This window comes from Lithobates pipiens, unplaced genomic scaffold (genome assembly GCF_037356315.1).
Source record: "Lithobates pipiens isolate NorthernLeopardFrog02 unplaced genomic scaffold, aLitPip1_a1.2 Scaffold_18, whole genome shotgun sequence".
NCBI lineage: Eukaryota > Metazoa > Chordata > Amphibia > Anura > Ranidae > Lithobates > Lithobates pipiens.
The window spans coordinates 319,024,556-319,038,714 of NW_027507758.1; the positions used below are offsets into that span (position 1 = coordinate 319,024,556).

At 43.0% G+C, this 14,159-nt stretch overlaps 1 protein-coding gene across 1 annotated transcript in view; it reads left to right on the top strand.

Moving 5' to 3' along the window:
* MDN1 (midasin AAA ATPase 1) overlaps nt 1-14,159 on the top strand; it is a 462,551-nt gene that overhangs the window by 421,586 nt on the left and 26,806 nt on the right. Inside the window, exons 86-89 of the mRNA XM_077487249.1 lie at nt 1,558-1,730; nt 2,740-2,880; nt 5,032-5,182; nt 13,262-13,548. Coding sequence (XP_077343375.1) covers nt 1,558-1,730; nt 2,740-2,880; nt 5,032-5,182; nt 13,262-13,548 — 752 coding nt within the window. The remainder of the gene's footprint in view (nt 1-1,557; nt 1,731-2,739; nt 2,881-5,031; nt 5,183-13,261; nt 13,549-14,159) is intronic.

A 14,159-nucleotide genomic window follows, 5' to 3' on the forward strand; every position in this document is an offset into this window, starting at 1 on the left:
CCAATTTTCAGCTTTCAGTGCTGTCACACTTGGACAATTGCGAGGTCATAAAACACTGTACCCAAATTAAATGTTTATTGTTTTTTTCACACAAGTAGGTCTGTCTTTTGGTATTTAACCACTTCAGCCCCAGAAAGATTCACCCCCTTCCCGACCAGAGCACTTTTTTGCGATTCGGCACTGTGGCGCTTTAGCTGACAGTTGTGCAACATTGCACCCAATCAAAATTGTCCTTTTTTCCCCACAAATAGAGCTTTCTCTTAGTGGTATTTGATCACCTCTGCAGTTTTTATTTCATGCGCTATGACCAAAAAAACAAAAAAAAAGTCAATTATGGGGGAAAAAATGGGGTACTCACATGACAGCGATCACTGCTACCGATGACGAGGAGCAGTGATCTCTCATGTTACTAGGCACAACGGGGAAATGCCTTGTTTACAAAGGCATCTCCCCGTTTCTTCTACTCCGTGACACGATCGTGGGCAGCCGTGGGACATAGAGTCCACGGCACGGTCACAGAGAACGCTCCCACAATGCCGCATCTTAAAGGGGACGTACCTGTATGCCCATTTGCCCAGCCATGCCATTATGCCGACGTATATCGTGGTGCGCTGGTCAGCATGTGGTTAATCACTGTTGGGTTTTTTCTTTTGCTATAAAAGACTGAAACATTTGAAAAAAAAAAAGTTTTTCTTATTGTCAGAAAATTTTGTAAAGAAGTATTTTTTCTTTTTTTTTCCACTGATTGGCGCTGATGAGGCTGGCAAGGAAGGACACTGATGAGGCAGTAATTTGCGGCACTGATGGGTGACATGGATGTGCACTCAAAGGCTGCATTGATTGTCATTCATGATGGGCACTGATTGAAATCACTGGGCACTGACTGGCTTCACTGATAATCGGGACACTGATGATCGGTGCCCTGATTATCTGTACAGGTCTCCCTTGTGAGGAGATGCCTCTGATCTGCTCTCCTCGTCTCAAACTGTCAGTGTGAGGCGAGGAGAGCAGGTAAACGGCATTGCCGTGTTTACATGTGATCATCTGTGATTAAACGCAGCCGTTAATATGGGTAAAGAGCTGTGAATGGGGCGACTTCATATGACATCGCCACAGAATGAGAGGATCCCGCCCGCCGTCATTTGTCTATACGGCAGGTGGTAGGTAGGTAAAGTCATTTACACCACTTTTCTGAGCTTCCATAGGCAGAGGGCAGGCATCTCAAGTGTCACACTTGACAGCTTGGAGAGGAGAGCCGAGTGTAATTTGAGACCTGAATAGAGTGAAGCGGCACACCCTCATCTAAACAGTCGTCTAGCACAGCTGAGGCTTTCAATCACAAGCTTTGTGCCGGTGCTCTCCTCCACTATCCCTCTTCAATTCCTTGAAGTCGGCACAGTCTGTCAGAAATGACTCGTGTAGTTAAGAGGAACCAAATTAAAGATAGAAATCACACTCTGTGCTTTTGATTGAGGAAAATACACATTAAGGAAGGATATGCTTTGTTCATTTTTTTTTCGTGTCAAATTTATAACCACTTTTAAACTTTGATCACAGAGGAGGAGGATGATGAAAAGTCTGACAACGAGGAAGACTTGGATAAACAGATGGGAGATCTTGGCGATGCAGAAGCAGACAAGCTTGATGAAAGACTCTGGGGAGATGAGGATGATGAAGAGGAAAATGATGAGGAGGATAAAGCGGAAGAGCAAGGACAGGGAATGGACACGGTAAAAATATATCCAAAATATTAATAAAAAATTTTGCTTTGTAATGGTACAGAAGTCATTATTTTGTGATTAAACGATAGTCTGTATCAGAGATGCAATAATAAATCTTTATGGCGCTCACATGGACTGTCCTTTTCCAAAAAGTGGTTTGCTGTAAAAGGAACCACTATTTATTTGTGTTGATGTCTTTAATTTGATACCAATGTGCAGCTGTTGACCACTCGGAACTTAGTGGATTAAAGGACAGGACAAAACAAAACGGCAAAAAAACAGCGCACTAGAGGGATCGTTAAATGATAAAACATAGAGGTCATTTATTGTCAATTATGAAAAAACACTATAGCAAAGACATCAGACCCTCCTGGGATCTTGAGCAGCGAATGTCAATCCGCGATTAAAAACGGTCACAGTTCTGATTAGCAGACCTTATGCAGATGATACTTACAATGTAATATATATATATATAAATAAAAACCGCTACCACCAAACCGGCCAGGGCTCAAGGGATTAATGGTCTCTTAGTTCCCGATGTCCGGAGTGAGGTGATAGTGCTGAGTGAAAGGGCTCACAGAACTCTAGTGGTGGAATGGTGTTCTTGAGTATAACTCCCTGTACTGAGAAGAGTGGAGGATCGCTGCAGCTCTGCAAGCCAGTGGGGGTATCGGTCTGTCAGCAGGTGCCGATCGAGGCGGTCAGGAGCTTGGATGGGTGGCATTGTACACGCTGGGAGATGAAGATCCGGCCGGAACTCTGTGTTGCGCTAACCAGCGTGAAGGGAGACTCGAGGCTCAGGACTCGAGCGGACGCCGACAACCGCCGCAGCTGTTCCTTAGGCAGAGAGCGTCGTGCGGGGAAGTGTTGCCATGCTGGCTTCAAACTTACGTGTTTCACGCGCATGCGCTTTCTCAAAGTTGGCTGTTTTTTGCTGTTTTGTATCGGAGAAGCACCTCTCTAAAAACCTGTTTCTAATCCCTCTTTCAATTTTTTTTTTTTTTTTTTTTTTTTTAAGGGAGAGTCTGAGCTGGTTGCAAAGGATGACAACCAAGATGCTGGAAATTCAGATAAACATGAGAAGAACTTTAAGGATGAAGTTAAAGAGGAGCAGGTTGAAGATGGCCAGAAGGATAAAATCCATGAACAAATTGATGAGGTATGTGTATACCTATATAGCAGGCATCACAAAAAGGCAGATCACAGTCCAGCGTCAGACTGTGCCATCGGGACCACTGTGGTCCCTCCAATTAGGAGGCAGTTTCCTGCTGCCACTATCATAGGAGAGCGGGAGGCAAAACAGTTGTACACACAGAGTGGGAAGCACAGTAGAACTAGATGAAGGGCAGAAGTGGCAGAAAAAACTCTATATTAAACTGGGGATTGGTTACTAGGATGCAGGGCAGTCCTAGCAACCAATTACCAGCTTGTTAATATGAAAAGTTATTGCTGGCAGCTTCTGCCCTACATCCAGTGCTTAGTAGAGAAAAGTCTGTACGCCTGCACTCCCTTGAACTTCAAGTAACTCATTGCTGCTTTTATGGACTGTACATGATTCAATACATGTGAAAGGGTATCAGAGCTGTAGGGGTCTGTGATGGCAAGAGGGGCCAGAGCTTTGGGGGGGGGGGGGTTTATGTGAAGAGGGAACACAGCTTCAGGGGGTCAGTGATGTGAAAAGGAGACAGAGGAGACATTGCTGTGAAAGGAGGTTCAGAACACTGCTGTGTAGGTGGGAAAGTGGTATGCAGGGGGATTGAGGACACCAATTTAGGAACGGGATTGTGAAATAAAGGAGGGGGCTATGCATAAACATGCAATTCGGACCTCCACAGGAAGTATATTTTACCGTTCGGACCTCCGTGAATTTTAATTTAGTTCCCTCTGCTATATAGTGAAAATCTGAAAATTATGAGGATTTACTGGCCAGTGTCTCCTCTGCTGGAACAACTTCTGCTACTATCACAATTCTTCTTTTAGCAGTAGGGTGACCAGTGATAATGTAGCTCCCGTACATGCACCATAATGTAGCTCCCGTACATGCACCATTTTACTAGTAGGTTTTACTCTAAAGCATCTTAAAGATACAGGCAGAATACGCTGCAGAGCATTAATAAATTTTATGTCAATTTAAAAATAAACTAGCGAACGGAAATATTTTTGACAGAAAACACGGTACACCTCTTCTATCTGTGCCCAACAGCAGTCTTTCTATCCCTGACTTAAATTTACCTTTTTAAAGTGGTTGTAAACCCTTACATATACCCAATGAAGAGACTATCATTAGGTAATACACAGAGATGAAACAAATCCTCCTATAGAAGTTGTAGCTGTACATCTGCAGCCATTTCATATGCAGATCTTTCTGAAAACTCTAATAAGAGAGGATCTCTTCTTTGATCCAGCAGAAGGGGTTGGGGATCTTAAGTCTCTAAAAAGCTGGCAGCTCTGAGCCCTGATTGGAGGGAAGTGACTGACCCCCCTCCTTCACACTGTACAGATAATAATCATAGCAGTAAATATGAATTGCAGGCTGATTGCTGAAGCTCCCTCCCTGTAACCTTTTGAACTCTTGATGTGGGAGAAGTTGTTAGAAGGGAGTCGTGCTGGTAACAAAGAAGCAAGGTAGCAGGCGTTAAAGAAAGAGGTGTTTGTTTTCCAGCTATCAAAGCTGGTGAAAATTTACAAAATTGAAGGACAAATTGCACTGCTCGAAATCAACTCTGCAAATATTCAAGTATTCAAATTAGGTGGCTATGAATAAAGTGCTCAGTGAAAATCCCACAAAAAAAGTGCTAAGTGCAAATCAATAAGCAATTCATATACAAAAAGTTTTCATTAAAATTCATGAGTGAAAAGGGGCTCCTGCGCGTATGCACGGGAGTGACGTCATCGCAGGTCCGACCACACAGTGGCCGGAGCCCGCGAACCCAGAAACTCTGGGGGAACATGTCAACCCCCTCAGTGGTGACCGGGTGCCACTACGGGGGCTTCGTTCTAAGGTGAGTATTTCATAATGTTCTAGAATGCGATCCTAGCACATTATACCATTTTCCTTTCCTGCAGGGTTTTTTTTTTGTTTTTCAGCAGTTTAGGTATGTATGTGTGTATATATATATATATATATATATATATATATATATATATATATATATATATATATATATATATATGTGTGTGTGTGTGTGTGTGTGTGTGTATATATATATATATATATATATATATATATATATATATATATATATATATAAATTTTGTCTTGTATTAGTTTTGTAATTGAAATGTTCTGTTTTTGTCATCCTTATGTTAGCGAGAATATGATGATAATGAGATGGATCCTTATCATGGTAAGCAAGATACTCAGCAAGAACCAGAATCTCTAGATCTTCCTGATGACCTGAATTTGGAAAATGATGAGGGTAAAGTCAGTGGCGATGAAAAGGATGAGGAGAACGGAGAAGGTATGCACAATTTAATTGAAAGTTGTTCATTTTAATCAAACTAGTAGAAGTTGTGACATCAAGATACATTCCAATTTCGATTAAAGTTATTAATTTTTCAGGGATTCTTTGTATGATGACAGAAGGCCTTCTTACTCTATTGCACTGTCTTCAAGTAGTGTTTTTTTCCCTGCACGGTTCTTATTATTGAATATCACAGCCTAATATTTGCATAAATGTATTGTCCACAGTCATCTTATACTGCCTGTACATTTTCTTTCTTTTTTTATTCTTCATAACCATGCTATTCAAATGTATGACCCCTTTTCTATGAACTTTTTGATTTTAAAATAAAAAATGTTACATCTTCATTCTACTAGCTTATCTGGTATATTAACCACTTCAGCCCTGGAAGGATTTGCCCCCTTAATGACCAGGCCCCTTTTTTACAATATGGCACTGCGTCGCTTTAACTGACAATTGCCCAGTCGTGCAGCGCTGTACCCAAACAAAATTGACGCCCTTTTTTCCCCACAAGTAGATCTTTCTTTTGGAGGTATTTGATCATCTTAGCGGTTTTTCTTTTCTTTTTCATACATCATGGGACACAGGCTAATGATCATTACCTACTGGGTTATGTGCCATCTCTAGGTGAATTTACACTGATAGCCAAAGTCTTAGGAAATGATCACCTATATAACCCCTCCCATACAGGAAGTACATAAATTTTGGTCCTAGCTGTCAGCAAACACCCATATACAGTAGGCACCTCGTCCCAATTGCAGAATTAGTTTATAGGTAAAGAGAACGTAAGATGGGATTTTTACGGTGCTTATATACAATTTATACAGAAAAGCGTGTATGAAAAATTTATTTCGTAAAAACTTTTAAGTTTATTGAGTACAATTAAAATAGTACACACAGTGCATTATCTAACAATTTACACATGTTTAGGGGGTCCTGGAAACAGAAAATTGGGGTACTTGCAACAATTCATCCTGACATGTTTCGCAATAGCTTCTTCAGGGGATGTACAAGCTAATGATGATAAATAATACCATACCATTTGAGGGTTGATCTGGCAAGGGGTAAGCGTTCGTTGGAATTTTTAGATGGAAAGCTTACTTACACGTTATATAAAAATAAATAACGTGTAATTAAGCTTTCCATCTAAAAATTCCAACGAACGCTTACCCCTTGCCAGATCAACCCTCAAATGGTATGGTATTATTTATCATCATTAGCTTGTACATCCCCTGAAGAAGCTATTGCGAAACATGTCAGGATGAATTGTTGCAAGTACCCCAATTTTCTGTTTCCAGGAACCCCCTAAACACGTGTAAATTGTTCGATAATGCACTATGTCTGCTATTTTAGTTGTACTCAATAAACTTAAATGTTTTTACTAAATACATTTTTCATACACTTTTTTTCTGTATAAATTGTATATAAGCACCGTAAAAATCCCATCTTACGTTCTCTTTACCTATAAACTGGTTCTTAAATGAATCAAGGGATTGACCGATCATATTAATTTGACACAGACTCTATATGCTTAGATGAGTGGTACCTGAGCCACGCATAGACACTAGATCTGCAAGATTTTGCCTGTAATGCGACCTCCAGCACTGGACCCTGCGAAGTGTAATCCTGGACACCACAACGCTAAGGAATTCCTGCAGGGTGCTGTACAGGTCCAAGGGAGTGGACCCTAAACATTTTTTTAATTTTTTTATTGCTTCTGGCTGTTTTTTTTTTTTTTTTTTTAACCTTGAATGGATTGATGCGCTCATTGTGCATCTTTGTTCGGGCGCAAGTCCTTTCACCAAAATGCTCAGCGGTTTGTTTGGCGGCCATGGCGCACGTGGCTTCACTCAGAGCCCCGCATGCGCCGTAGCCTAATCTGAGCGCACCAAAATTTGCGTCATTGGCGAATACAGCTGCTCATGTATGCATGCACAAAACATCAAGCGCACAGCCAGCTTATTTAAGCTGTGTATGCCAAGCATGCAGTGCTTCCAGAAGGCAGCTGTGGGACACAGAGCAGGCTCTGAACCAGGCATTTTCGGCGGTTAATTTCTCCTTACCCCAGGTCCCGTGAGTCTCCTGGTGTTGCTTTGCTAAGGTACTTAGCAGGATTGTTCCATCGGGGTGTGGTGAGCCCTATTAAAGGGTCTCCCTTCTGAGGTGTGGTAATGCTACACCCAGCTACTCCCTTTTTGTGGCTTGTAAATGTCTTCAAAAAGAGGAGAGGGACTAACACTACAGGGAAGGGCACACCTATGTTGCTGTCTCCTGATGAACCTAGTCGTATCCCTAGTGTGATATCCCCTGAAAGACCAAAGGGATCTGAGCCACTGCGCCTATATCATATGGTGCCTACAGTCAATGCTGCTGCTTCACCCTTTATTACCAAGGATGAACTGTCCTCGGCCCTAGGTGGGTTAGAGCACAGGAATGCTGGCATGATTGCTTCCATCCCACAGGGTGGCGAGAAGCGTGACAGATCCCCCTCCCCTGAGCCTCCTAGTTTGGAGCAGGAATGAGTTGAAGATGGGGAAGAGCTAAAAACTCAGGATTTTGTGGAGGGCCTGGCGGATGAGTCTGCTTCTGAGCAATCTGGACAAGAAGGTTTCCAGTTGGTGTCTGCCTCTCAGTTGCAGAGGCTTTTGATCCAGACTCTTACCAAGATGGTTCATTCTGCCTTTAAGTTGCCTCTTGCAGAGATTACTGAGCCCCCTGGTCCTCTTTGGAGTCTCTGAGGCCTCTTCAGGCATTCCCCTTACACCCACTGTTGGAACATGCTGATTGGGAACATCCTTACAGGATTTTCGTTCCTCCTAAGAAGTGGAGCATGCCAGCCATAGATGCGGCAGTCTCTTCATTAATCAAGAATATAACTTGTCTGGGGGATAATGCACAGGGCTTGAAAGACCCTGCTAACAAACTAGAGTCATTATTAAAGACTTCCTTTTCTTTGGCTATTTCAGCTGTTCAGCCAGCTGTTGCAGCAATTGGTATCTGCCAGTCCATAAAGGATCAGGTCAGACGGCCTGACAGGCCTAACCAGAAGGATGATCTTGCTGAAAATAATACAGGTCCTCGAGCTCTGTGTTTTGCTGTTGATGCCTTAAACGATTCAATACAGCAGGTTTCTCATTTGGCTCTCTTGTCATAACATCTGTACAGCTTCCTTGTAAGAAGTTATTGGCCGTTTTTCCTTTCATGGGGAACGTTTGGTCATGATTTGGACAAATATAGCCAAAAGATTCCCTGGAGGGAAGAGCTCTCTACTTACTGTAAAGAGAAGCACCAGGCGTCCCAGTTTAAAACCTCACGGACTGCGAACTCAGTTGTCTCCACGCCCAGGCAGTTCTACCAACAGGGCACTAGAGCCAGGGGCAGGCCGCGAGGCAATGGTCAGAAAAAGCCCTGGGTCCAAAGCTCTTCTAAACACATCATCAAGCCCTCCTTTTGAGTGGAAGCCCACACTCTATTGGGTGGGGGGGAAGGCTGCTGCACTTTGCGGACATTTGGAGAACAGTGGTTCAGGACGAGTGGGTCACCTAGACTATAGCCCATGGTTACAAGCTGGAGTTTTGGGGGGTTCCTAAGACCCAGTATTCCCTCTGGTCCTCCAAAAAAACGTAGTTTCAGGCACTACATCATTTAGTGCATCAAGGAGTGATTGGTTCCTGTATCCGAAAGGGGCACAGGATTTTATTCAAAACTGTTTACGGTTCAAAAACCAAATGGGGACACAAGACACATTTTGGATCTAGGATCCCTGAACACTAGTATCTACTAATCCAGTCCTTTCAGATGGAGTCTGTCTGCTCAGTTGTAGCCTCCCAGATGGGAGACTTTCTAGCCTCCATCGATATAAAGAAGACTTATTTACACATACAAATCTTTCAACCTCATCAGAGGTTCCTAGATTTGCAGTAGAACATAATTCTCAGTTTGTGGCTCTACTCTTTGGGCTTGCCACGGCTCCCCGGGTGTTCACAAAGGTCCTAGCACTGGGTCTTTTAAGGTCCTAAGGGATCTTGGTGCTCGGGTATCTGGATGGCCTCCTGCTCAGAGATCACTCACTACAGGCTCTAGAACAGAGCATAACCTGCAAAGTGCGGTATTTGGAAAGCTTAGGCTAGGTCATAAATACTCAAGTCAGCCTTGAAACCAGTTTAAAGTCCAAAGTATTTGGATCTGATCCTAGATACGTTCCAAGCAAGGGTATTTTTGCCACCCGTAATCTGTGCCCTGAAGGATCAGGTGCGTCAGACAACCCTCCATTCGGTTCTGTATGCGCCTTCTATGGTATGGTGGTCCTCCTTCGAGGCAGTGCCCTATGCCCAATCCCATTCCAGGCCTATACAAGACATCTTGTTGGCTTGGAACAGGAGAGGACAAGACCTGGATTAGCCAAAGTTCTCATCTCCTCGGGCACGCTTAAGCCTAAACTGGCAGTTGCAGGATCAGAACCCATGAAAGGGAAACTGCTTCCTCCCGGGAACTTGGAGAGTACTGACCACAGATGCCAGTCTCTCAGGCTGGGGAGAGACCCTAGAGGGTCTCGCAGCTCAGGGGAAATGGTCAAGGACAGAACAGATCCTGCCTATCACGGTACCAAGAGTTGTTCAGCTCTGAAGGAGGTGAACCACATACTAGCCTAGGCAGAGGGACATGTGCCGATCCTATTGGCAGCCCATATCCCAGGAGTAGAGAACTGTAAGGCAGATTATCTCAGCCACCATTAGATCTGCCAGTGGGAATTGTCCCTACACCCAGGGGTGTTCCAGGAAATTTGCCAGCGTTTGGGATGGCCATAGGTCGACCTATTGACATCCAGGGTTCAGCAAGCTACAGCAGTTTGTGTCCTGAACAAGAGATCCTCTGGCAATCGGAGTAGATGCTCTGGTAGTTCCATGAAGCCAGTATTCCCTGGTTTATGCTTCCCCCCCAATCCCTCTCCTTCTACATTTGTTGCAAAGGATTCGAAGTTCAAGTTATTCTGCTAGAACCAGCCTGGACCAGAAGGCCCTAGTTCCCAGAGATTGTGAGACTGGCCATGGACCCTTCCACGTCGCCCTGCTCTACTGTCTCAAGATCCTATATTCCACCCCAATTTACAGACTCTAAATTTTACAACATGGCTATTGAATCCAGGTTGTTGAAGGACCGTGGCATCTCGGGACCAGTGGTGTCTACCCTGGTGAATGCTAGGAAAGCTGTCACTAGGAACATCTATTATAAGGTCTGGAAGACTGAAAATTGCTTGGTTTGAAGCCAGAAAATGTCATCCTTGGAAATACGTGATTGGGAGAATTCTCTTTTCTACAATCAGCAGGGGAAATCAGATTGGCTTTGAGTACAGTCAGAGGTCAGATTTTGGCCCTGTCGGTATTCTTCCAAAGGCCATTTGCTGGTCCAAACCTTTATGCAGGGGGCCAACTCATTTGCTTCCCCCCATTAGGTCACCTATGTGTCCCTGGGACTTGAACTTGGTGCTGTCTGTGTTACAGAAACAACCATTTGAGCCTATCAAGGAAATTCCATTAGAATTGCTGTCACGCAAGCTAGCCTTCCTGATGGCCAGGGAATCATACTTGATCCTTCACCACGACAGGGTCGTGTTACGACCTGTTCCATCCTTTTTGCCAAAAGTGGTGTCAACCTTTCATTGGAATTAAAACATTTTGCCTTCTTTCTTTTCTCAGCCTCATTCGGCGGAAGAGAGACGACTGCATTCCTTGCACGTTGTCCAGGCAGTCGAGGGTTAATTGTCAAGATCTGTGGAGATCCGAGGATCAGACTTTTGGTTAAAAAAAAAAAAAGGACCCAAGAAGGGGCAGGCAGCATCGATTTCTAATTGGGTCCGTCAATTGGTTATTCAGGCCTATGGTCTGAAATGTAAAGCTCCTCCCCTTTTAGGGTGAGAGGTCTTTCTACCAGGGTTGTAAGAGCCTCCTGGGGTTTTTTCCATCAGGTATCTGTGGCTCAGATTTTTAAGGCTGCTCCCTGGTCTTCAGTGCATACGTTCACAAAATGTTATCAAGTGCATGTTCGAGCCGCCGAGGATTCGGATTTCGGCCGTAGAGTACTGTGGGCTGCCGTATAAGGTCTGATGGCTATTGTTTGGCAGGGTGTCTCCCTCCCCTCAAGGCTATTGCTCTGGGGTATCCCAGTAGATAATGAATAGTGGCCTCTTTGTCCCATGATGTACTCAAAGAAAAGGATTTTACAGGCATCATGGGACACAGAGATCCCTCCCCTCTTTTTTGAGGATTTGGTGCTTGCTACAAAACTGATGTACTTCCATTCACCTAGAGATGGTGTATAACCCAGTAGGTAATGAATATTAGCCTAACTCTGTGTCCCATGATGTACTCAAAAGAATTTTACAGGTAATTGTGACAAAAAAATATATTTTTTTGCGCTATAAACAAAAAAGACCATCAATTTTGAAAAATAAGCAATATTCTTAACTTTTTGCTATAATAAATATCCCCCTAAAAAATAAAACAATTTTCTTCCTTAGTTTAGGCCAATATGTATTCTACATAATTTTGGTAAAAAAAAATTAAATAAGCGTGTATTGATTGGTTTGTGAAAAAGTTATAGCGTTTACAAAATGGGGGATATAATTATGGCATTCTTATTTTTATTTTTTTATTCGAGTAGTGGTGGTGATTTGTGATTTTTATTGGGACTGCGACATTACGGTGGATAGATCAGACACTTTTGACACTTTTTTTTTGGGACCATTGACTTTTATACAGCGGTCAGTGCTATAAATAGACACTGATTACTGTATAAATGTCACTGTCAGGGAAGGGGTTAACACTAGGGGGCGATCAAGGGGTTAAATGTGTGTCCTAGGGAGTAATTCTAGCTGTGGGGGAATGGGACTACCTGGAGGAGGAAACCTATCGCTGTTCATACCTGGTATGAACAACAGATCGGTCTCCTCTCCCCTGACAGAATTGAGATCTGTCTGTTTACATTGACAGATCCCTGTTCTGTGTCTCTCAGGAGCAATCGCGGGTGCCCGGCGGACATCGCTCCGTTGCCACGCGTGTCCTCTATCGATCTTAACACCTTACGTATAGCTATGGCAGTTTGCCCAGGAGAGCCAACCTGCCACAGTATAACTGCAGCAGCTGGTCGTCTAGTGGTTACAAAAGGAGACCACTCCTATCTAGAGTAGAAAAGTGATTTCAGCTGATGACGTAGCTTAATGCTGGTTTCCCTGACAATATATAGAAGGAAGTGGTTGTTTTATTATTTTGGGAATTTTCAAATTTTAAGTATGAACTATATTGTTAAAGTATTGTTTAAAACCAGTTACCATAGCATGTCATATAAGTATTTATTTCGCTATATTGGTGTAATAAACACATTGCTGTCTTGGTCACTTCATGGTCATTGTTGACATGGTCTGCCAGCTGATTGTTGTGGTTCTTCATCTTCCTAGAGAAACTAATTTTAGCAGTTTATTTTATCTTTTGATTCTTTATTCAACCCTTACTGTCTAACACCTACACAGAAGCAGTCAGGATCAAGGCAATCTAAGTAAAACCTTGGGAGCCATACACAGACTGCACGCTGTGGGGACAACCTGTAGTGTTGCTTTAGGTACAAGATTCTGCATGGGCACTCACTTTGGCAGTAAGTGCAAAGCACTGTTAGCCATAAAGTGCTATACAATTCGAGTGCAATAATCCATCACTATGGAGCACAGTACCTGAAAACCTCTTTGAGGGTATGCCCACCGACTTTAGTTCAGTAGGCGAGATGTGGACCTGTACTATAGCTGTAATGCAGTGTCTTACTGTATGTAGCTAATGCGTCTACAGTCCATTGCTGTGCACACAGTGGCTACATCAATGGGTAATGGACATAGTTTTAAAGTGAATTTCAATCTGGAATTAAGAGCCATTTTTTATGTGCATTCCACTCAGATCTCTAAAACAATAAATAAAAATGCTCCATTTGGTTAGATATATATTGCACTGCACATATTTTTACATTGAGAATTCCCTCCTTTATTTTTATCTTGCCACCGAGTCTAATGAAACTTTTTTTGGAATTTTTAAGATGGAAATCCTTTTGATATTGATGAAAAGCCAATGGAAATAGATGAAGAAAATAAAGAACAAGAAGATGGTGAAGGGAATTCCGAAAAAGAGATTCAGGAGTCTGAGGAAACGGAGCAAGCAACTGATCAGGACAATAATGAGGAGCAGTTACAAGAGGAGGGTCCACAGAAAGCAGAGGAAGAAGCTGAGGAAAAAGAGCAAATTCCAGATGCTGCAAAAGACAGTGAAAATAATGAAAATAAACAACCAACTGAGCAAGGTCTCACTCCTCAAAAAGAAATGGAGGTAGATGAGTACTTTATAGTATGTAACATTTTAGGTCTTTTTCACACAAGCATTTTAGTTTGTAGACTGTGAATGGGCAATGTGTTTATGCGACTTGAGCTGTTAAGTGTTGCATGCAGGCAGCCTATGTAAATCTAAGGGGCACAGTGGCTGCATAGACACAACCAACAGGTGTGCAGGTGCTTGGCCCCAAGAGCACACTGTATGCATTTGATGCAGCTTGCCTGTCAGATTGGTTGTCCATCCAGCCACTGTCCCCATACACTTACAAGGCAGAATCAGGGAGTTCAAGCCACATAAACACACAACTCAATCATGGTCTATGGGCCTCAACACCTGTGTGAATGAGGCCTTGAGGTCAAACAAGCAGAGCACATTTTTGCATACAAGTAAGGCAAGAGTATGCTGATGGCTTATCCCAACAGTTAAAGCGGAACTTTAGTCATTTTTTTAATCTTTCAATCTATTAAATACTTTGCCCTTGTCGTTTTAACTTTGGATAGTAAAACATTTCTTTTTCTGCCAGTGAATACCTTATATGACATCATGCAAAGCTCTCTCTCCTGAGAGTTTGCCAGGAAGGGAGGGGTGATGAGTCATAAGAGGGCCAA